We start from the raw sequence: 24,372 nt of genomic DNA on the forward strand, positions 1-24,372 counted from the left end.
ATATTAGCGCAAGAGAAATAGCCAACTAGCCGAGTGCTCCTGCCCTGTAGAAAGAAGATCAAACAGAAAGAAGTATGAGAGCCCTGTGTGTGTGTGTGTGTGTGTGTATTTCTGTCCATCAGCAAAACTAAAAACACCGCTGCTGGCTTTTGGCCTGAGGACATCAAACCTCATTTTGCTTAAAAAAAAAAACAGAGCAAAAAACCAATGAAAGGCGATTTAAAATAAACACACTCATGGACCACTGAGCTTCGAATTCCTTTACAGGAACACACACCAACCACGGGGCTATGGATACATTCACAGACTGCACATATCAGGAGAACCTCCAGAGGAAGCTGTTTTTAGTCTCAGACACCTGACAATGGAGGATCTATACCAGCTGATTAGAGCTAATGGAGCAATAAGTTCAGGTGATTCTTCCGTTCCCGAGTGTCACTAGTTAAAGTGCAGAATCAGAAACAGGGCTGAGATTCATAACCAAACATCCTACTAACTCATATATTTACCTCCTCAAACAAATACAGCAGGGTTTTCTAAGTGATGCAGCAGATCTGCAGTAGATTAACAGAAAAACAGAAGAAACCTTTCAAATGGACATTGGGTGGATATTCGGTGTCTCCCAGATGAGGATGAGGTTCTCGTATGGTTCCTCCCAAGGTTTCTTCGTCAAACCATCTCAGGTGCCACTGTCACCACTGGCTCACTCGTTAAGGATGATTGTACAGTGAGTCATTTATGACACACATTTATATTAGTGATCTTTTTATTTATGTAAAGCTGATTAGAGAAAACGTCTGCTGTTAAAAGTGTAATACAGTAAAGACTACTGAAGAGATGAAACCTGGCTGCGTCCTTGACATTCCACTGTTTTCAGAATCAGAATATTTTATTGATCCTGTAGGGAAAATGTTTGGTTGCTCACAGAAAAAGAAGTAAAAAAGAAAGGTATTATATTTGGTATATATTAGAGAAATGAAATTTGTAGCAGTTTGAAAAAAAGATGGCAGAAAAGTCAGACTACAAAAATAGTTATAAACGTTATTGCACATGTAACTAATTATTATTATTATTATTATTATTATTATTGTTATTATTATTGCACAGAATTGCAGAAGGTCTTAACAATATAACAATATAATATTATCTATATTGTATAACCTCTATATCATGGAGCAGCTGTTTTAGATGTTCCTCTCTGATTAACCTGAACTTCCAGCCTCTTCTCCACTACCTCATACTGCACACCTTCAAAAAAAAAAAAAGATTTGATCTCTTAACCATTTGGAAAATCCCAGTCCTGCTACCAAAACTTGTGTCTGTTGGAATGATACACAGAAGGTGTGGAAGAAGAGTAAAGAGTAAATATACTATCTAGAGTACAGGAATGAAGGCTCTTTATCTTCCACCTGGTTACAGAGAGATCATTTTATTCTGGTTAATTCACTAAAAACGTACTGATTATAGAGCAATAAGGGCAGTTACATATAGAGCGGTGGATTGAACATTAATTATTGCCCACCTGGCAGGTAAAAGCTCCACATTTTATGTCCAGTTCCATGTTTTAGTTATTATCAGAAACACATTAGGATTTAAAATGGTAAGTGATATAATATAATAACATATGATGAGCTGATTATTATTATTATTATTATTATTATTATTATTATTATTATTATATAGTTTCTTGTTAATGTTCAGAAGCACATGCTACCATGAATTCTAATAAAATGCATATATAGAGTTGTTTATTGTATTTAAAAAATAGTCCTACTATTAATACAAGAACCATTTATACACTCTGGAGATTAACCTTCTAATATCTCTGAAGGATTCATGAAGGTGTTCTACAAATCTGTGTTCATACAGTCTGTCATTTACATCCTGGTCAGTGTGAATACTGGATTGTGATTGGCTGGAATTTGGAGAATACTGGGGTTTTGATAAACGTCTCGAGGCACAAGATAAATGTGACAAATTGGAGAAGAAAATATTCCAATGAGAAATAAAATGAAAAACAGCACCAGGAGGAGTTTCTCCAACAGCTTCATTATTATTCATTAGTTTTCTTTTATTTCTTCAGGGCAGAAGAATGTGTCCTGTTATTATGTGTTATAAAGGAGGTGGATAAAAAGATTAAGAAGTTTGAATGAGTTTCTTGGTGGTGTGAGGAACACTCAGATCCTTCTGCGTTATGAATAGATGGCAGGGTGTGTTTGGTTTCATCAAATATGACAGGAGATGTTCAGCGCGACGTTTCGGCTGAGGGATCTGGGAGGGAGCTGGTGAGGAAAATATGAACGGAGTTGAAAGCTCGGCTCAGCCAATGGAAAGAGAGATATTTAAAGTGTCCACATCTCAACTTAGTTCTTCACATGTTACAGCTGTTCTGGGCTTCTTGTTATGGGTTCAGCTATGGATACCATCATTCCCATTTGTCCTGCATCTGCTATTGATAGAACTTCTGACAGTTATAAAGTGCTTGACCTGATTTGTCATCAAAATAGAGATGTCTCATTGGTTTCTCTCTGTGTGTTTCTCTCTGCAGGCGTATCCTCTGAGCTCTCTGACCAAGAAACAACCTACAGTCCTGGTTATTTGTGGGCCAGAGCAAAACGGTGCCATTGGATTGGTGTGTGCTCGACACCTGCGCATTTTTGTGAGTACTGGGAATAACCAGGAGTGGAATATTGGACTGAATCTTTACCTTCCCACACCAGTATTCCCTGTATCTCCAGGAATTCGTTTATCTGCAAGATGCTGTAGAACTTCACCATATGTGTTAGCGATGACAAATTTACGGCGTATCAGTATTCAGCCACTGGAAAATATCGATAAAATCTGCTAAAGCGTTCGGATCGCTGAAAGGGCTGTGTTTTGGCTCGAGACTCAAGAGAGCAGTCGTATCTTCTTACATTACAGCATTCCAGGAATGCACAAAGCACATTCACATGCTCGCATCCCACAGACAGAAAAATCTGAATCTACCTGCTGATTCTGATTCACAGAAAGATTTTACACGCAGCAAACTGAGTAAAAGACTTTATGTACAGTGGAGGTTGAAATATATACTTTAAATAATTATCAATATATCAGTGTTTATGCCTCTGGTTTACTGTTTAAGTCTAATTTATTGCCAAGCTGCTACTCTTGGGCCCTTGAGCAAGGCCCTTAACCCCTTTGTGCTGTATCATGCCTGACCCTGGGGTCTGACTCCAGATTCCGAACATTGCTGGGATGAATGTGAACACTGACTGCACCTCAGGCATCCTCACCTCACCTACATCAGTACCTGACTTTACTTACACCCATGTGGCTAAATGAGTCTCCACAAAATCTAGTGGAACATCTTCCCAGAAGACTGGAGCCTATAATAACAAATGAGCGAGCAAACGGTAAAGGTAGTGATGAAAGAACTACCTGAAATGATCTTGGGAAGAAACCTAGAGAGGAAACTGAATCATGGAGATTCTAACCTATCTCATGTATCTTCAGGTTCTTTATGTGGAGAACATCCTAAGCAGCAGTTAGTGGTTTTCCCTTGATGAGAACTCTATCAGGGAATCAGAAGGTGCAGAAGGAGATGGGATCTATGACCTATGATGTCATAACTAATAGTAGTGAGTAGTGAGACTTTGCCTACAATTGCCATGAACAGATTCTGAAATCGAAACATCAAACACACAATTGTTTGTTCCAGATCTTTTTGTGTGTAACAGTTCAGTAATAATGATGGACCTAAAATGCATTTAATTTCAGGACTACTCTTTAAAAACCAAAGTCACGGTTCCTCTTTCACTGGTTCTACAAAGCAGTGTGAATGTATGATGATGTATTTGTTGATCCACATTCCTCTTAGCATAAAAGGAAACCAAAGAGTGTTTATGGAGGTAGAGCATTTGCTCCATGTGTGGCCAAACGTGTCTGCTTTTCCATTTTTCGCTTGTTCCTCCAAGCACCTAACGAGGCCCAGAGGAGTCTGATCACCGTGCTACTGCAGACCTCACTTATCCTTATGGCCTGATCTTTCTGTTTTAGGAATATGAGCCGACAATTTTCTATCCCAAACGCTCTCCTGATAACTTACACCAGGACTTTACAATTCAGTGCGAGAAGATGGATATTCCCTTCCTTTCTTATCTTCCAACTGAGGTAGGCATCTTTTATGTCTCTTGTAATGAACTGTAGAAGCATGGAGACGAGCTGATGGCTACTTCTGTGCAGGTCCAGCTCATAAACGATGCCTATAATCTGGTGATTGATGCCATCGTGGGGCCTGAAATCGACCTTAAAGATGTAAAAGAGCCTTATTCTGGAATTCTGGTCACCCTCAAACAGGTGAAGGTCCCCATCGCCAGTGTGGATGTGCCCTCAGGTATCTTCTCAGTAACATCATTAACATCTCAACATTAACATTAGACACAATCAGACCTCACACTGCACAAAAACCTCCTCATCTAGTCATATTTTACAGTCTTATTTCTAGCCATAAACATTTTATTGATCTGAAATGAATACTATCAGACTGAGAGCAGATTGTGTGAGATTATTGTTATGATTATTTTAAGATTTATCTTTTTATTTATTGTGAAGTTTCAAGATATTTTACCTGTAAATTGATCTTAATTCCCATCAGAGACGTGATTTGAGGTCTTGTATATTTTAAGACTTTACTGTAGTTGTAATAACTGGTTGTAAAGTTGCCCAGTAAAAAATACTCAATAATCAAATTTAGACCTTTAATATTATTTATTCCAGATGCTTTTTTTATGTCGACAACACGTTTATTTACAATCTAATAATAAATGATAAAAATCTGCAGTATGAATTCACCACACACTTTCCAAACATTATCCAGTCTGGTTATTATTCTTATGAACTTTGTTCTTTATATAAAGTATTTATGGCTTTTTATTACAGTGACTTTTTCTGTAGTTTGATTTCAGTTTCTCATGTTGAAGATCTTTCAGTGTTCAGTAACAACAAAATACATTCAGTAATGTTTAATGCTGCAATTAGTTTGTTTTTTGAGAAGGTAATGATTTCGCTTTGTTACTGTGTGTTACAAGTCAGTCTTCATTAGAATAAATAATTGTTTACAATATGCATGAATTTTAATAGTGATCTTGTTTTTAGTTTAAATGCTTTGTCTCAGTTTAAGACAGAATATATAATGATGATGATGATTCTTAAATTAACAGGAATTCTCTTGTTTAGTTAGAAAATCAAACTGTTTAAAAAAATAATTAACATGCTAATTAGTTAAGTTAATTTGACTAAATTGACTGCTTGGAATAAGTATTATTTATTTTAATGCTTATTTAAAAAAATGTAGTTTTTTTGTTTGCTTATTTTAAGAAATCTTACAAAGTGTAAAGATCTCACTGCACTGGCAGATCGTTTGACTTGTTTCTACTCCGTATCTTGTTAAATCAAACATTTATAATCTGGAAATAATGAATTGGTCACAGGAACATTTAATAATAAATAAGCATTGAAATTGTAGTTCATATCCTGCCAGAGCTCGAGTTTAACTTCAGCCAGTAATATTAGTCCATAAAACAGGCACCTTTTTTATAGGAGAAGAAAAATTCAACATGCACTTATGCTACGTAAACTGATGCAGTGGCTGAGCTTCATTTTTAGACATTTTCTAACTAAAAACTTTTTTTTACTCCAAAGGCTGGGATGTAGATGAAGAGAATAAAGATGGGATTAATCCAGAGGTCCTCATCTCTCTGACAGTCCCCAAAAAGTGCGCCACAAGTTTCTCGGGGAAACACTTTCTAGCCGGACGATTTCTTCCGTACGACATGCAGAAAAAATATGAACTCAATCTGCCCGAGTTTCCAGGCACTGACTGCTTTATAGAACTGTAACACTGGATTTACACAATGTTTTGGATATGTACGAATTATATATATATATATATATTAAAATACATTCATATTTTGTACTTTATAGGTTGTAAAATGTCTAGAAGTTTGTGCACACAGACTGTGGTGGTGGCTGGATATGATGTGGGCATGTGCTTAAGTAAAAGTGTGTAGATTCTTTCTTGTTTGTTTGCTTAAAAATGATATTAGACTCTACTCTGTATTTTTCCCATATTTATGCAATTTAACACGATTAGGAAACATTCCGACTGTTCTGAGAATGACTCAAAGCTTTTTCCCTTCATTATGGATAATAAACCTGTCATTTCTTTTTTCTATTAGAGTTCGATAGTTAGACAGTGAAAATGCCGGGTGTGTACTGATTTACTGAACAGTGAAATTCGAGTGTGTTTCTGACTTTTTACCTCCTATTTCTATTCTATATATGTTTCTTTAAAATTAGAAATGAGAAATTTACGTTTTAAATGGTATAAAAATCTTCCCCCTGAACACGAGACCTGTGTAAGGTGAGAAAGTAAATAGATGACTGTATAGTTTAATAGTTTGGATCACATTGTGTCTAACACCAGATCCCGAATTCAAATAAATTCTCTTTGAACCTGTTAATTTTTTCCATGTGTTTTCATGTGCTTCAAAACCACAAGCCTCCTGAAGTTAAGATGAACAGAACAACAACTGGATGTTACAAACCTACGGCCAAAATTCAAGGAAAGAAGGAAAAGTTTTAGACCATAAAGTATATTATCTTTACTCTGAGATTTACTCAAAGTCAGGAAAATGGTGTGGGTGCAGGATCAACCGCGTGCTCACGACCAACAGCTCCAGAATTAATTACCCAGAAAGCAGAGACACACGGTTTCTGGATTAAAGGTCATTACAGGTCATCTGGATGTTCTTCCTTCTATTTAGCATGAGGTTAGCAAAAACAGGTTTTTTTACATACAGGCAGTTTGATGTTTATATCCGAACGTTTCAATGGAACTAACATTGTTAAAATTAAATCTTCAGTAATGTGTGAACATCCAAAAAAAGAGCATGTTGATGATTGATGTCTTGAAGTCATGTGCGCTCAATATGTCAACGAAGGAAAATGTGGAAATGTGTTTAGACTGAGGACTCGTTTGGGTCTGTGCTTTGAACAGGAAATTTGGCTGTTCGGTGTTGAGCAGACACTTCTTCATTCCACCAGGATTTTATTTTAGTAATCAGTGTGGGATTTTGATTTATGGTCCTTATACCTTTTAATCGATCCACATCTTTAAACAGACGTTAAAATGGTTCCGTGTCGGGAAAATGAAACCTCGCGAGTCGTCAGATTTGAGATCTTTATTACATGCAGAAGCTTTTTACGTGTACATCAGGTTCCGGTTCACAATAACTGTGAAGTTGAAGCTCAGTGAAACTGATGTTTGTCTTCTGATCAAAAGCTCATGAGTTAAAATCATGACAATGGTGAAATATCAATAACAATCATGGAACCATAATGAATGATGAATAGACCTTTAGTGCCACCCAGATGAAGATGAGGTTCCTTTATGAGTTCCTCTTGAGGTTCCTTCCCCGTGCCATCTCAGCAAGGTTTTCCTTTAACCACCATCACCTCTGACTCACTCAAACTTAAAGGGAAAAATGTATAATACTAAAATGTATATTTGTAATCTATAATTTCCATAAAGCCGCTTTGGGACAGGGTTAAAAGTGCCATACAAATAAAATGAATTCAATTCGATTTCCATCACCAGCAAGCTCCCACTGCTGGGCCCCTGAGCAAGGCCCCTAACCCTCACCTGCTCAGGGTATAAAAGAGAAAACTGTAAGTCGCTCTGGATATCAGCGTCGTCCAAATGCCATAAATGTAAATGTTTTCTGGCCCACATGAAATATATGTTCATGCAATTGGTGGTCAACGTAAAGTTAAAGAAGACGTGAATATAAAAAAATATAAAAGTTGTAAAAAATAAAAAGTTGCGTCTGATGTTGGTTTACTGCTGAGAAACTTTTCAGCACGTGAGGATAAAAGAACTGTTTAAGCACAAGATTAGTTTCACGTCAGGGTTTAAACAGAGTGAATAACATCTTTGAATAAACCCAAACAGAGAAATCACATGACCTTTGCATTTTTTCCATAATACACCAAAAGTATTTGGACGCCCTGCTCCTGCAGCCAGATGCGGTTCTTTCCCAAACTGTTGGCACGAAGTAACAGACACAATTGTATCGGACATCTTTGGATGCAGTAGACTGAAAATTTCAGTTCACATAAACTAGGAAACCCAAACCTGTTCCAGCATGATGCACAAAGTCAGCTCCATGAAGGTCTGCTTTCCATTGGTTGGAGTGGAAGATCTCCTGCTAGAGAGCAGTAGTGAAAATAAATGTGAATGCAGACTGCACCCCCAGGCCTCCTAAATTTCTCACCTACATCAATACAACACCCTTGTGGCTGATTGACTCGCTACAAATCTCCACAAAATCTAGTGGAACATCTTCTTAGGAACGTGGAGCTTATTATAGCAGCAAATGGGGAATAAATGTGGACTGGGATGTTCAAAATGTACATCTTTATGTGAATGGGAACTCTTTCTGTTCCTGCTTCGGTTCATCACACAAACGAGTCAGTGTTATGGTGCACGTCATAAAGTTTGGGATTGCTGCATCGTCTAAACCTTCTGGAAGAAATCTTTCTCTTCTATATTAAACAGATAAAAAAAGTCCAGGATATTTAACATCAGATGGCTGTCAACGATTCTGCTATTAGTGTTGGACTTGAAAGGATTTAGTAAAAAATGTCCCTTGGTACAAAATTCAATTTTTCACTCCTCGAGATTTATTTTCCATGTGATGTTTTTCACATGATGTCGATGATGAACGAGAAGTGTTCTTCAGCACACAGACTTACACATGGATCTCATCATCATAATAATAATAATAATAATAATAATAATAATAATAATGTGTGTAAATATCAATAGTAATAATGCAGTAATATTAATTAGTAAAGTGGACGTTTCTCACGTGAACATGCAAAATGACGCACGTGACACTAAAGATTTCACAGAGACACAACCCTCTGTTCTCTTCTCTAGTTATCTTTTTTTAAACCCAGGTTCAGACGTTCTCTGACCAATGGCAGACAGGAGGGGGTTGGATCGGACCGCTCACGCTCAGTGCCTGTCTTTTAAAACTCTGTTCACTGAGAAATGTGCAGCAGTCATCAGACGTAGTTTGAAGGTCAGAGAAACGCCACCTGTGTCGTTCTCCTGTCAACTCACTCAGAGGAAAAGAAACAACATTTCAACAAGTTTTGCAGTGATTTGACACAGACTGGTTTCTGAACACAAGACTGGCACCATGAGGAAGTGGACGTGGGCGGCACTGGTCCTGTGCGCCCTCTTTACTCGGGCCCTGGCACAAGGTACGTACCCAGGGAAGGGTTCTTTTCGAATAAATAAAAGACTTTAAAAGATCATGCATGTTTTTTTCCCCTGATTTACAGGTGATTTCATAAAAAAAACAAATGTCTGCAAGATGAGTGTTTTTCAGGACGTTTAATATCTGAGATTATAATCGATCAAATAATATAAAAACATGTAAATATAAAATAATCTGATCGACACATTTATGTTTCTCATCACAAAATCAGTAGGAATTTATAGAACATTAAATGTGTGTAAATGTACAGTGGCTCTTATGGTTTTAAATGCACTATACAAATAATAAAATATTTTTGCTATTTTTATTTATTATTAAAATATTACATTATTGTAATTGATATTTATAATATCAATAGCAATAATAATAATTATTATATAAATATTATTACAAATTTTAAAAATTGTTTTTACTAATATTATATTTAAAAAATATCTTATTATTATTTTGAGTTTTGCCCCCACACATCCCCTCACTTCACTTACAGAAACTAAATTAAGCGAAAAATTTATTTTGGAAAAATTGTGAGCATCCCAGGTAACTGATTCTCCACTTTCCTCTCGTCCGTCTGCTGTCACTCCGTTTGGTCTCTGCTACACCTCAGCCTCACCAAATTTATTACCTGCTTCCTAAAGCGAGGAGACAGCTGCTCTCTGTCCTGCTCCACTAGTGCAATGGAAAATGCTGGATGACTTTGGCACATGGCTAAAATCAGCTGGGTTTTAAATAACCAGATTTCAATCAGTCTTTCATTAATGAGCTGTTGGCTGCTGTGCCTGTGCCAAGCTTGGTGCTGAGACGAGGAACTCCAAAGTAAATATTGCCACTCGATCATCTGCCTCATTTAAATGATTAATTCTCCAGATGCTTTCCTCACGCCTCGGTCCAGCTGCCCAGATTCCCAGAGGAAGACACTTTGAGGTTGGAGAAGTGAAGAGGGGTTAAGAGGAAAAAAGTGATATCAGTGTAAATTTATGGCAGGTTAAGCGTTCTGATTTCATCAGAGCCAGTACCATCTGAGTGAACATCTGAAATGTTCTTCATCGGTAAGTCAGGATGCATGTGTCCCTGCTGATGGATGAGAAAAGCAGAAAGAGCCGCCTTTACCACTTTCCAATCTGAGGTAGCATTGTGTCTGGATTACTGTCATTATTCAGTACCACGAGACAGTTTCATCTGCAATAATGATTCACAGATGCAAGAAAAAAAACTACAGAGACCGTAGGACGATTTACCAGTGGCTTCTAATCTGATCCCAAACCTAATCCGACAGACTTCAAGGTCTGAGACCTCGTCCAAGTCACGTGCCCCGAAGCCAAAACTACTTCCACATGTTTGTGGACTGAAAGTAAACACGAGCGTACACACACATATCATTCTTAGCCATCATTTGCATCAATTTGGTTGCGTTTCAATCGGGTCTGGAGCCCAGTAGCAGACCACACTTCCTGTCTGAAAATGGAAATGCTGGTTAGAAGTGCTCTCATAATATGACATACAGGTGTTAAAGCACTTTCCAGTGCCTTCGCATCACTGTTATTACACTGAAATGAAATGTCACGGTGTAGCTGCATTATCACAGCAGTCCAAAAGCCTTCATTAATCCAGGCGCTTACATAACACGCTGGCCGAAACGCTCTCTACCTTTTCCCTCTTGTAAGCGTCTGGAATATTTTAACAACTTCCAGACCTGCAGAAAAACGAGTGCCAGGTTAACATTTGGCACTGAGGTTTGTGTAATCTTCAGAGCAAAAGAATGCACTCGTTTTATTAGTGTTTGACTAATAAAATGCTCCAAAGCGCTTTTAAAGTAGCGTGATATAATACTCATGAATGGATAATAGTGTGGTGTTCTGTGGTGACGTCGGGAAGCTGGAAAGATGTTGTATTAATAATCTGGTACAATAAAACCTAACATAAAAAGTGCTACAAGGATTAAAAGAACTCTTCATCAGATTCAAGTGAAGTCTGTTCGTGTGAACGCTGCTTCCAAGAATGAAGGTAGCTTCTATGTTTACGAGAGGGATCAGCATGGAGAACTATGTTAGGAGGACACATGTGCCTTTAAAAGACGCTCGCATACTTTGGGCTGCAACTAACCTATTGTTTCCACTGCAACATAAATTTTAGCACACTAAATCACTCAACACACACACACACACACACACACACACACACACACTGCAAGAGTATCCCATTACATGGCCAATAAGTTTTTACTGATGAATCTTGAGTGAAATTTAAATGTTGTTTCTGGATTTTGGTTGGAATGTGCTGAAAGATCTCACGATGTCAATTTAAATTCATGCACGTAATATGAGCACCAATGCTTTAATAATTATACAGTAAATTATAATAATAATATATAAATTAACAATCACAAACCCAAACATCTCCCATGTCTGAACCCTGTAAGAAACATACTTGTTCTATAAAAAGTGTAATCGCTGAAAATGATTCCAGGGAGTGCATCAGTTCACTAGAGCTTACTGAGAAACTGACACGGCTCCTGTAGATAAGCACTTTGGCGTATGTGCTGAGAATAGAGCCAGTAACAATGAGTTGTCACGGCATCACTCTATTTCTAGTAGAGGGAAGTACAGCTAGACTAGACAAGTCGCTGCTGAAAGAATGGCCTGTCTGAAAAAATTTCATCATTACATCCCACCAAAAAACCAACTGTTCAGCTTCTAAAGCATGTCACATAAACAGATCAGACCTTAATGACTGCTAATGCCAGTCTATTGTCTATACACCATTTAGGGACCTGGTTTGTGCCGTTCCTCGCCTACTCCATCTCTATTCCAGGAAAAAAAATCAAAGACTTTTCCTGTTAAAATCCTCCAAGTCAGTTACAGACTTCTAGTTCATTTTCCAGACTTTGTAAAGTAGCTCTGCAGATGTAGCAGCAGCTGCTATCTGGCCGAATTTATTTGACACTCAAACGCTGGTTCTCACCTTTACCTGAGAAACCTGACTACAGCACGTTTTTTGGAAATGGAAGCCATGAAGTATTGAAAATGCGTCAGGTCCAGTCGAGATCCTGTGCTTTTCCATATGTGTGCATAGGTTAATTAACTGGAAATCTCTGAAAGGTCCCATGATAATGCAAACTATAAATCCAGACACCCAAGAGACAGAGTGTGAGGATCATATATCTTCTATAGATCTCTCTTTGACGCTGAACTTTTTTCGTACAATTGTAGGAATGTGCTGTGAAGTGACGGGGTTAATATGGAACTGCAAGCAACAATGTGTCATGGAGAACCTACGTACAGGAATGCAGGGCTGAATGTTCTGCATGAATGGTAATATTATTTTCTCTCATATTCCTGCAGGTTCTGAGCAGAACAGCTCACAGCCAAGAAAGCTGAACCACAGGACCAGGAACACAAAACAGGCCTTCAACAGCATTCTCGAAGCTCAGACCACAGGTCTTCATTTTTTTGTTACAATAATACATTTGTTTCGATGATAGGACCTGTTTTGTTGTGAATACGCTGCCATGATGATGAACTGGAGTTAATAAGTGTGCACCAGTGGATTTAGTGGCCAGGACATAAAACTATATTAAAGCATGAAGCATGGTTTCCTGAAACACCAGAGCCGCTCAAATGCGAGCTCGTATAACACAAGCACGTGGAAACGACATGCAGGATGTTAACTAGAACCTTTCATTTCAAAAACAGGAGCTCTGAGGTCTGAACAAAAAATATTAGAGTTCTTTATAGATTTCTGTGGTCAAATATTAAACCAGTATTCAAACATAACACATTCTTAAAATTTATGTTTTTTATTTAAGCATAAATCCATAATTCTGTTTATAACTAACATCATTTTTTAATAAATATATATTTTTTATTTCACATTGAAATATAGGCGTGACCGAGTGGACATCCTGGTTCAATATTGACCATCCAGGTGGTAATGGGGACTATGAGAGATTAGAGGCTATTCGATTTTACTACAGAGAAAGAGTGTGTGCACGACCTGTCGCCATGGAGGTTCGTACCACTGACTGGGTACCTGCTTCAGACACCGGGGAGGTGGTACATTCCAGTTTGGAGAAAGGCTTCTGGTGCATTAATAAAGAACAACCATATGGACGCATCTGCTCCAACTACCATGTGAGATTCCAGTGTCCACCAGGTACTACTAGTCAAACAATGGCAGATCACACAATGCTATGAAGTCCACAGTGAAATACGACATGCATCAGTACATGGTGTTTTTTGCGAAATGATGTATTCGTTTGTCTGCTCTTCTTTCACTTCTTCAAGTTCAAACATATTGGACAAACTGGAGTGAGTGGGGTCCATGTTCAACCACTGCCTGTAACGATGTGGGTATCCAAGTACGCCGACGCAAATGCTTGAGCACACAGCCTCTACCCCAGCTGGTCACGCCAGCCTGCCCAGGCCCTCACGCTGAGCGGATGGAGTGCTCAACTCCACCATGCCAAGGTAAATAAGAACATCTCACAGCTCCAGGGTCCCAGGTTCAATCACAAGATTGAGGATTCTGTCTGTGTATAGTTTCACTAGTTTTCACCATGTTTTCTGGTTTTCTCCCATTTCTCAATGCATGTACCCAGAATTACACCAGGTGGAAATGAGCGTGTAAACTTATATTACCTTTTATGCAGTGTTCCTAAAGAAAGCTACATTTATCCATCACCTTGCATTTCATTTCATTGTACATATACGAGGTGGTTTAAAAGTTTAAGGACTGGTTTTGTAACAAACTATAAGATGGCTGCACAATGCTGCACGCACAGTTACAGGGAGCACCGGCCTTCACAAGTCAGTGTGCCAAAAGACATCATGCAGTGTACAGGAGCTGTGCAGCTGTTCTGACCACGTGCATTACCACTTCTGCTATTTCATTATGAACAGCAAGTTAGAACAAAGAGCAAGCGGAAAATCAGGGAAAATGTGCGTTGACATGATTCTGCAAGTTTAGGGTAATGCTGCAATAAATAGTTTGAGGTGTTTTGAGCGGCACGCATGCTTCAAGAGCAGAAGGGAGAGCATTCCTCAAAAGCAATCAAATCTACGGTGCGTAGGTCACGAAATCTTTCGATACCACCTCATACAACATTTGGCAGAGGCCCTCAACCAGAGTGACTTACATTTATCTCATTCATACACCGTAACAGCTATGGGGTTAAGAGCCTTTTTCAAGGGCCAAGGGTGGCAGGTTGCTGTGGCTGGGATTTGAACTCATGACCTTCGGATAGAAGTTCAATGCCTTAACCAAGCTATCTCCTCCCCTCCTTCCCATTCACTATCCAAAATTAACCATGGTTGTCTGTAAACTCATAGAAGAGGACAGTTAGAACTATCTTCTGAGTGCTCTCAGGTGATGAGCATCATGTAGGCTGGCTCCATGGAGGAGGCATGTGGTAGCCTTCTGCCTTCCTGGTTGGTCTTGATCATGTGTGTTGGACAAGTTCTCCAGTTACTTGAAAACAGTAATTGATAAAATGGGAAACTGGAATTATTAAAAAAATTTTTTTTTGAAAACTTTGAATAATTGCAGTTTTTTGCAATAAATATCTTTAGACCCTTAGTTTTATAGGTCAATATACACAGTGTTCATGTTTAGTGTCCTAAAGGTCTGACCTGTACTTTTAACACAACATTTCTTCTCCAACCAGCCAAATGGAATCAGTGGGGAACATGGAGCACATGTTCAGTGACCTGTGGAAAGGGTCGGAGAACCAGACGGAGAACTTGCAGCAGATCATCTGACACAATCCGCTGTAAAGGACGTCCAATGGAAGTCCAGAAGTGTGGAGATGCCCCATGTCCTGGTGCAGTATATCCTTTATTCCATCCTACTGTACCTCTTACAGCTTTAGGAAAAGAATTGCAGTATTATAATAAAATACGTATATGTCTGTGTACAAATTGCAGTAGCATGTCAACTCGTGTGTCCTGAGGGACATCCAAATGAGGACTGCAGCCACTGCATTTGTGAGGGACAGACACTACGAGGAGAAGTCCTGAGCGTAAATGGTGTTCCAGTGTCTGGAGCTAGCGTGGCTGTAGCAGACCAGCCAAAGGTTATACGTGCCCAGACAGACGATAAGGGTTTGCTGAAGATCAGTGGCATGTGCTCAGGCCCTGAGACTCGGCTACTCATCAGCAAAGAAAAGTTTGCTCCGGCCACTGTTCCTGTTTTTAGAAATAGCAGTGAAAACCTTTGGGTTCGAGTTTTCCTCAGGTCCTCGGGTAAGCTTTACAGCAGGGGTTTGTGACTGTAGATGTTTCCAGATTCAGGACAGCATTAATAACACATAGCATCAAATGAATTGAAGTTGAGAGGAAACATGTAGTAATGCGTGTAGGTACATGAGAGTCAACAGCATACATTCATCCAGCATTTAGTATCAAAGACACGTTTCGAATGATTTTAGATGTTACTTTTGTTCAAACAGTTTTCTCTCTTTCCCAGAGTTTAACCGGGTTGCCAGGTTTCAGTAACATTTCCAGGAAAGCTACGTCTCAAAAACCACACCAAAAGAAATTGGGAATTGGAACATTGAGTCATATTTGTTATTTTTCCCTTCATCCTTTGAATGAGAAAAGGTCACCATGATGAAGGACAAATATTATCCACTACATAATCCCTCTTTGTTCTCTTGAACTTTGCAAATTACACATTTACTTTGCTTTGAGTTTGTTTGGATATTTAGTAGATTTCATTCAGGTTGTTTGCTTTAAAGCAGGAGTTTGGTAGCTGCAGTGTATTTTTCACCTAGCCTAATTTTCTAACTCCATCATAATTTCTGTTTAATGTTTGGTCCAAGTCCACTTTTTGGCCAATGATATATATATATATATATATATATATATATATATATATATATAATAATAATAACTGTATAAAGCTAAAGGGGGCATCAAGCTCTTTGGTACTGGAGTTTTTAAATCTTTGGTTGCTCAAATATTATTTGCTCACTGTGGTATTTCCGAGTTTGAGGACCAATGAAGAATAAGATTTGTTGATTGGATGATGGATATAATGCTGCTTCCCAATAATCTGCCACCTGAACAGAGCTTTTACTTGGATGTTCTGAGTAAAAAAGAAGTTAATTAATATATTAATAGCTTATTGTTGGAAATTTGTATTCTCTTTAACTTCTTTGGAATCTGGAAGTTTTTTCTCTAATTCTTTGCCCTAAATTTCCTTATAGAGAAACCGTACATTCTTAAACATCCTGAAGACAAAGTACGATATGAAGGACAACGTGTGACTCTTTGCTGCAAAGCAACAGGAACCCCAATACCTGATAAATACTACTGGTAGGCATATGGGCATATTCTGTTATCTCTAATTTAAATATTAATTATTGTATTTAATGGCAATTTTAATCAATTTATTCACTCACCAGGTACCACAATGGAACTTTGCTGGATCAGAAGCTGCACAAGTACGACAGTGACTTGATGCTACGTGATCTGAAACCAGAACACACTGGGATTTATTACTGCAAAGCCAACAGTCCAACAGGACCCATCAAGTCCAATCCTGCATTCCTGACTGTTTTTGGTAAGTGCATAATATCAGTGCACGATGTAAAAAAGATCAAATACTGTGAATAGTAATGTCTCTGAAGACTAGCGGATGTTTGTGTTGATACTGATCCGTCCTCTTAATGCACACAGCCGATGGTAAAGAAATGACCATGTGCAAACCGGAATCTCTGGACTTCGAAATTAAATCTAAGAAGTCTCATCAGACTATTATGCATTTCTACCTTCATTCATATGCCTGCACATTGCACAAATTCCCCCGATGCCTGTTAGCCAGAGGATAGGTTTTTAGAAAGCCATTCTGCAAGGTGTGCTAAAATAATCAAACACCACATCTCTAAAATCAGCTCTGAGGGCAAACACTCGAAACGGGAAAATGCTTTTTGTTTTAGTTGACTGGAGCACTAGAAATCTTTTTTTTGTAGGAATGATATAATCCCATCTCACTTTCTTGCTGCAGACACTAAACTATTAAATCTGCCATAAATATATGGATATAAGGAACAAACTTATAGGCACTAAATTTAATATGTATAACCTCTTTAGTTTTCTCTGTAAAACTACTTTGGTACAATGCGCATTATTAAAAGTGCTCGACAAATAAGCTGTAAGCAATTTAAGTTTATTTCTGGAGGACTTTGTCTCAAAGCAGCTTTACAGAATATAAGAATTATGGAAGAAAAATGTTAATATAAGTGAAGTGTGTATTTATCCCTGATAATTTGGGCAAATATTACTTTCAAATCTACAAATATGGACAAAAGTATTGGGACATCTGATTTTCACACCCATATGTGGTCCTACCTCAAACTGTTACCACTAAACTGCGCACACACACACACACACACACACACACACACACACACACACACACACACAATGGTATCAGACGTCTTTAAATGCTGCCTGAAATTTCCCCTTCACTTGAACTAGGAGACCCAAACCTATTCCACAAGGACAATACCCCTGTGTGTAAATCCAGCTGCATGAAGATCTGCTTTCCATGGGTTGAGTGAAAGATCCCCTGAAACCTGTGGGATGAATGTGAACGCTGACTGCACCTCAGGCTTTCTCACTTTCTCACCTACATCAGTACCTGACTTTACTAAAACCCTTGTGGCAGAATGTATCTCCACAAAAATCTTTCCAGAAGAGTGGAGCTTATTATAAGAGCAAATGAGGACTAAATGTGGACTGGGATGTTCAAGAAGAAGCACATAGCAATTGTATTGTCAGGTGTCCACATACTGTTGTAAATATAGTGCCTATATACACTGATCACGCATGACATTATGACATTATAACATTGACATTTTAACATTCTGAGTGGTGAAGTGATGATCTTCATCATGGCACCTGTTAGTGGGTGGATTTATTTATAAGGCAGCAGGTGAACATTTTGTGCTCAAATTTGATGTTAGAAGCAGGAAAAATGTGCGAGCATAAGGATTTGAGCGAGTTTGACAAATTGTGACATCTAGAATAACCCTAGAGCATCTCCAAAACTGCAGCTCTTATGGGATGTTCCTGGTCTGCAGTGGTCAGTATCTATCAAAAGTGCTCCAAAGAAGGAACAGTGGTGAACCGGCGACAGGGTCACGTCCGGCCGAGGCTCATTGATGCACATGAGGAGTGAAGGCTGGTCCGTGCGGTCCGATCCAACAGACGAGTTCCTGAAGCTCAAACTGCTGAAGAAGCAGCAAAAGGGGACCAACATAATATTAGGCAAATGGTCATAATGTTATGGCTGATCAGTGGCCATTGATGTTGATAACAAAACTAACCATTCAGATCTTCTGCTTCTCTGTAAGGTAGCATGAGTGGTAACACGTAGCCCTCAACCTGGCTGGTGAAGGAAAAATGAGCTAAAATGCATTTGCTAGATGATTAAACTAGTGTTAATTTCCATATTAGTGTTGTAAAGTTTACACTGGGTGTTTATGATGGAGGCTGCCTACTGCTACTTAATGCATATTCATGGTTTCTTGGCACTTAAAAACATCATATTTTTCATTTGAAACTATAATATTAATAGCTCATCATAAATATATAATAATTTTGTTATTTATTTAGATTTTCTTGGAATGTTTATAAATTAATAAATTGCGTTTTTAGCTCCATAATTAACTTGATCATGCTTTTATAATTTACAGCTAAAGGAACTCCAGCATGTAATGCTCCACCTGAAAGTCACCTGATTAAACTGCCTTCAGACTGTAAACAATCAGGCACAAACTCCAAGTGGTACAATGCCGGTCGCTGTTCTAACAACAAATGTCCCGGGTCACTGGACTTTGACCTACGATGCAAAGATTCCTCTAATTTCTGCTGCGGGGTGAAGCAAATGGAGATAAAGGAGATCAACTGTGGCAGCTACATTCTTCCAATAAAGATTGTAACAGAATGCGGTTGTCAGAAATGCGTCCAGCCCAAAATTCTGGTACGGGGTCGGGTGGTTGCCGCGGACAATAACGAGCCTTTACGATTTGGACACATTTTTATAGGGAAGGAACGAATAGGAATCACGGGCTATCAGGGTGGGTTCACAATTCAAGTTCCCTCTGACACCCAGCGTCTGGTAGTAAACTTTGTGGATCCGTCTCAGAAGTTCTTAGACACTCTGAAAGTGTTTGTGTTTGATAAAAAGGGTGGTTCAGTTTACCATGATGTCAAAGTAATGCGAAAGCAGGAGCCAATCGACATCAATGCTGCAGAGACTAATACTATTTATCTGGGTGAAATTAAAGGAGAGGAGCCCATCGGTCAGCTGGTCATACCTCCAAACTCCTTCCACAAGGACACGGGGGAAATCTACCAAGGCACGGTTAAAGCGAGTGTCACATTCTTTGATCCACGCAACGTCACGACAGCTGCAGCTATTCCAGGAGACCTGAACTTTGTAGGTGATGAAGGTGATGTACTCCCTTTAAGGACGTATGGGATGTTTTCTCTCGATTTCAGAGATGATGCAAATCAGGCGATCCTTGGTGCTGGTGAGATGCAGGTGCTCCTTGATACAGAGCATGTCAAAATGCCAGAGCATATACCTGGTATGAAACTCTGGTCTCTTAATCCAGACACGGGCATTTGGGAAGAAGAAAGCAGTTTTCAACCTACTCAGGTTTCAAGTGGTGAAAACGGAAGGAAAAAACGAGAGGAGCGCACGTTCCTGATAGGAAACATGGAAATCAGAGAGCGCAGACTGTTCAACCTGGATGTTCCTGAAAATCGCAGGTGCTATGTCAAGGTCCGTGCGTACATGAGTGACAAATTCTTGCCTACTGAGCAACTTGAGGGTGTAGTGATCAGTCTTATAAATCTGGAGCCCAGGCCTGGATACTCATCAAATCCGAGAGCTTGGGGACGATTTGACAGTGTGATAACAGGACCTAATGGAGCTTGTCTTCCAGCCTTCTGTGATGCCCAGAGACCTGATGCGTACACAGCTTATGTCACAGCCACGATGGGAGGTGAAGAACTTGAAGCAGCACCCTCTACACCAAAAATGAATCCTAACATCATTGGTGTATTACAACCGTACTTAGACAAATTAGATTACCAGCGATCAGATCACGACGACCCGGCGCTCAAAAAAACTGCCTTTAGAACCAATTTAGCCAAGCCAAATCCAAACAATGTGGATGAAACCAATGGACCGATATATCCTTATCAAAGCCTGATTTCATGCGAAAGCGCTCCCATTGATGCAAATCATTTCCGTTTTTTCCGTGTAGAGAAAGACAAATACGAGTACAACGTGGTACCGTTTCAGGAGAATGATCTCACAACTTGGACTGGGGATTACCTCTCATGGTGGCCAAACCCTCAGGAGTTCAGGGCTTGCTACATCAAAGTTAAGATCCATGGAGAAACAGAAGTTATGGTCAGGTCAAAGAACTTTGGCGGGACTCATTCTCAGACCAGGGGTCAGCTGTATGGGATCAGGGACATACGCAGCACACGTGATTTAAGGCATGCAAACACATCTGCTGCTTGCTTAGAGTTCAAATGCAGCGGAATGCTTTTTGACCAAGGTGCTGTCGACCGGTCTCTGATTACTGTCCTTCCGCAGGGCAACTGTCGACGGATAAGCATCAACAGTCTCCTGCAAGAGTACCTTACAAAGCACCCACCTCTTCTACAGAACAACGAGTCTCATGCATTTACCATGTTAGCACCTGTAGACCCACTGGGCCATAACTATGGAATATACACGGTCACAGACCAGAACCCACGCATCGCCAAAGAGATCGCCATCGGACGCTGCTTTGATGGTACATCAGACAGTTTCTCGAGGGAAATGAAATCAGATTCTGGAGTTGCTCTTACTTTCAGCTGCCCCAAGAGAACTGTAAACCGTGAGAGCCTGTTCCAGCGCCTGCAAACAAATCCTGGTCAGACCTTGTCACAAATGGCTCGGGACATGAGGGAATCACAGGGAACGCAGGTCAGAAGAGGGTCAGCACAAGTGGTGGCATATCCTTCTGAACAACAGAGCAGGATCCAGAACCGCAGAGTTAGCAACAGCAGCCGAAGAAGAACCGGTACACGGACTCAACAGAGGCAGTAGATCTGCCTAAAAGTGAGTATATTGCATGATTCTTTGTTTTAATACATTTCTGTAAATGTAAATTTGCCTCTGAAAAGAGAATTAACTTCTTTTTCCTCTCATCTGTATAAAGGTTGTTGGCTGAAGACAATCACAGAAATGATGGAAATAACAAACTTGGTCAGTCTGGACGTTTAGATGATTTTTCAGTGATTTTTTGAGCCAAGTTTTATTATGTTGCTATAAACTCACCCTGGACATGTTCTCTCCAGGTTTCTGAAGGGAACTGTCATTAACATGCTTCTTCATTCCCACGTAATTACTTGATATAATAGGAAATGTCTTTCATGTTGAGGACGGATACTTTTATTTATTACAGTTATGAAAAATCATCAGTGCAACTGTACAGTTTCATCATTGATCATACAGTGAAACCATTTAATATAAACATAACAACTCCAGAACGAGCTGTACATAACGAAGGCTCCTGATACTCTGTTATAAAGTATTGACTGTAGGAGTGATGCATGCTGTTTATTGGTCATGAACCTTAATGAACTAAAAACAATGCTACTCTGGCTTTCTCTTTTTCCAAATTAGCCCTGTAATGGCCCAAATGTAACTTAACCATTTTCATTTGACCAAATAAACTAAGCCAAAGAAATCAAATCTCACTGGCAGTCTGAGCAGAGTCTGGGTTAGAACTTTAATAATAATAATAATAATAGCCTTTGGTTTGGAATTTCAAAGACTCCAAACTACCAACTAAATCTTAAAGAAATTGGGTCAAAGCAATAAAATGTAAATTATAGTTTTAAATCTCTTTAATCATAACAGTAACGTGTAGTATGGTAATCCCAATAGTTTGTATATAGGATTTTTAATATAGTATACTGTTCCTCTTGGGTGTCTGTCTGTCTCTTGACGTGCAATAATTCTGACAATGACTTGAGAGCCCTAATCAAACCAAATCTGCTATGTGTGTTCGATCTGTTCGAAGCTGTGCTAATCTCTACACAACTTTAATTCTTTTTCACAAACAATGTATTTCCATCTTACTGTCTGTTCCTAAAAGCATCTCAGCATCCTTCAAGACCTAAGCAACTTTTCTTGAGTGTTCTCTTGTTGGACATTTTTCAGCTTTCTGAATCAGAGACTCTTGAGTTTATAGCTAAAATAAACACATTTTACCTGAAGTGATCGTCTCCTGACGTGCTTCTACAGTTCATATGATTTTAGTTAATGGTACAAAAATTATCTGAATGATCTGGATAATCTGGATGTACAGAAATAAATGTATTTGCATCTAAAGTAGACCTGATACATTATATGGTCCGAAGGTTTATAGAAATCTGGCTGTAAGGTTGGTTTGTGCTTCTTGAACATGCCATTCCACATTTGGTCTCCGTTCGCTGTATGGGAAGATGTTTCACTAGATTTTAGAGTTTGCTGATGTATGTTAGAAAGTGAGGAGGTCTGGGGTACAGTCAGTGTTTACATTCATCATGTTCAATAGGAGGAGATCTTCCACTCCAACTCATTTAAAGAAGATCTTCATGGAGCTGGCTTTGTGCACAGGAGCATTGTCGTGCTGGAACAGGTTTGGGTCTCCTAGGTAAAGTAAAGGCAACATTTCATGATCCAAAGACGTCTTGTACAATTGTATGGCTCCAACTTTTGGGCTCCAACTTTCCAACCACATATGGCTGGAAAAGTCAGGTGTCTCAATACTTGAAATATTTAAAATTATCAAGCAGGACACCAAGAAAGAGAAGATTTTTGATGATGAGATAAAAGTCTGTTATTTGAGCACTAACTAACTACAATGCTACAGTTTTCTAGCTATACGTAACATTAACATGGCTTCAAATACTATATGCACATAAACAGGAAACAGCTTTTAGTTGTTTTTTTTGTGCAGGTGTTAGCGACAGGGTGGACTCCAGCTTCTGAACCTCTGAAACCAATGCCCTTGATGATAGCATTTATTTCTCAAAGACTGTTTAACAATCAGGGCATGCTAATTAAGCATTACATTGAGCATGTAATGAGCTGAACATTGTAAGTGTTTACAATGGGCCTGTCTGAATCCCAGGAGTCCCATGAAACAATAACAAATTAGATAAGAAACAGGTTTAAATCGTCCGTAAAATCTTTACACACTTTCAGCTGGAATACTTTGTAAAAATCTGGAGATTTCTTTTCTCTTTTCTTTCTTCCTTGTGATGCAGTTCATTCCAGAGCAGTTTAATAGGATTTAGGTGCGGTGACTAGGCAGACGCCAGACGTCTGTTTACTCTCTAAATAACACTAACAGAACTCGGACGTACGCTCCGGACGTACTCATCGTCTAGTTTGATCCGCAGTCCAGACGGAATTGTGTGGTGTTGAAGTATGGAATGGAGCCATGTTGGTTCATTTCACTATTCACCCCACATGTGTATAATGAGTGAGCATGTTCTCCAAATATAAGCAGAGACGTGTGAAGTGGAACGTGACTTAGCTGCATGGATTTTCAACCTACTGATACTTCCTAAGGAGACAGTTTAATGAAATTAGTATCGTAATTTTACCTAATTTGTTGCATAGAAACAAAAAGAACACGTGTTTCTCAAAACCCTCTAAAAGACTTATTTCAAGAATATGCATTTCTCGCATTTTAAAGTTTGCTTACTTTTGATAAACTGATATAATTTACAGAATAACAATTTTACACTCGGAAATAAAAGTTCACTGTGATAACCGACGTCACCCACAATCTCTTTCTAAATAAAAAAATTTGATTTGAAAGGCATTTATATGTGTTTTTTTTAAACCCTCTTTGTTAGATTGGCCTTTCTGGGACCTGAGGTGTCTGATACAGAGTCGATCATGAGGTTAATTAACTGTGTCAGGAAGTAAAACTGAAAAAAGGGAAGAAATCTTTTGTTATTTACATTAAATCCATTAAATC

At 38.9% G+C, this 24,372-nt stretch overlaps 2 protein-coding genes across 3 annotated transcripts in view; both read left to right on the plus strand.

The window, feature by feature from the left end:
• yjefn3 (YjeF N-terminal domain containing 3) overlaps positions 1–6,503 on the plus strand; it is a 42,114-nt gene extending 35,611 nt beyond the window's left edge. The window contains exons 3-6 of the mRNA XM_046858427.1: positions 2,549–2,659; positions 4,039–4,152; positions 4,225–4,375; positions 5,683–6,503. Coding sequence (XP_046714383.1) covers positions 2,549–2,659; positions 4,039–4,152; positions 4,225–4,375; positions 5,683–5,879 — 573 coding nt within the window. The 3' untranslated portion in view covers positions 5,880–6,503. The remainder of the gene's footprint in view (positions 1–2,548; positions 2,660–4,038; positions 4,153–4,224; positions 4,376–5,682) is intronic.
• A 2,624-nt stretch (positions 6,504–9,127) lies between these two features.
• On the plus strand, positions 9,128–22,726 carry cilp2 (cartilage intermediate layer protein 2). Of its 2 annotated transcripts, none has more exons than XM_046856935.1 (10): positions 9,128–9,312; positions 12,668–12,763; positions 13,209–13,478; positions 13,610–13,792; positions 14,989–15,144; positions 15,248–15,565; positions 16,531–16,639; positions 16,729–16,886; positions 19,024–21,452; positions 21,553–22,726. In XM_046856935.1, exons 1-9 carry the CDS (start codon positions 9,249–9,251, stop codon positions 21,438–21,440), a joined length of 3,771 nt encoding a protein of 1,256 aa, XP_046712891.1. In that variant the 5' UTR covers positions 9,128–9,248; the 3' UTR covers positions 21,441–21,452; positions 21,553–22,726. The 2 variants fall into 2 exon arrangements, with proteins under 2 accessions (XP_046712891.1, XP_046712892.1); XM_046856936.1 differs by having other exon boundaries at positions 15,251–15,565.
• The last annotated feature ends 1,646 nt before the right edge of the window (positions 22,727–24,372 follow it).

Source organism: Silurus meridionalis, chromosome 9 (assembly GCF_014805685.1).
Source record: "Silurus meridionalis isolate SWU-2019-XX chromosome 9, ASM1480568v1, whole genome shotgun sequence".
In the NCBI taxonomy this organism is placed as follows: Eukaryota; Metazoa; Chordata; class Actinopteri; order Siluriformes; family Siluridae; genus Silurus; species Silurus meridionalis.

Bases quoted from the DNA above. Each gene is read 5' to 3' on its own strand.
- cilp2 (XM_046856935.1), top strand. From the start codon at position 9,249: ATGAGGAAGTGGACGTGGGCGGCACTGGTCCTGTGCGCCCTCTTTACT. The intron at 15,145-15,247 runs GTGCAGTATATC...TACAAATTGCAG, and splicing joins TGGAGATGCCCCATGTCCTG to TAGCATGTCAACTCGTGTGT. The intron at 15,566-16,530 runs GTAAGCTTTACA...ATTTCCTTATAG, and splicing joins AGTTTTCCTCAGGTCCTCGG to AGAAACCGTACATTCTTAAA.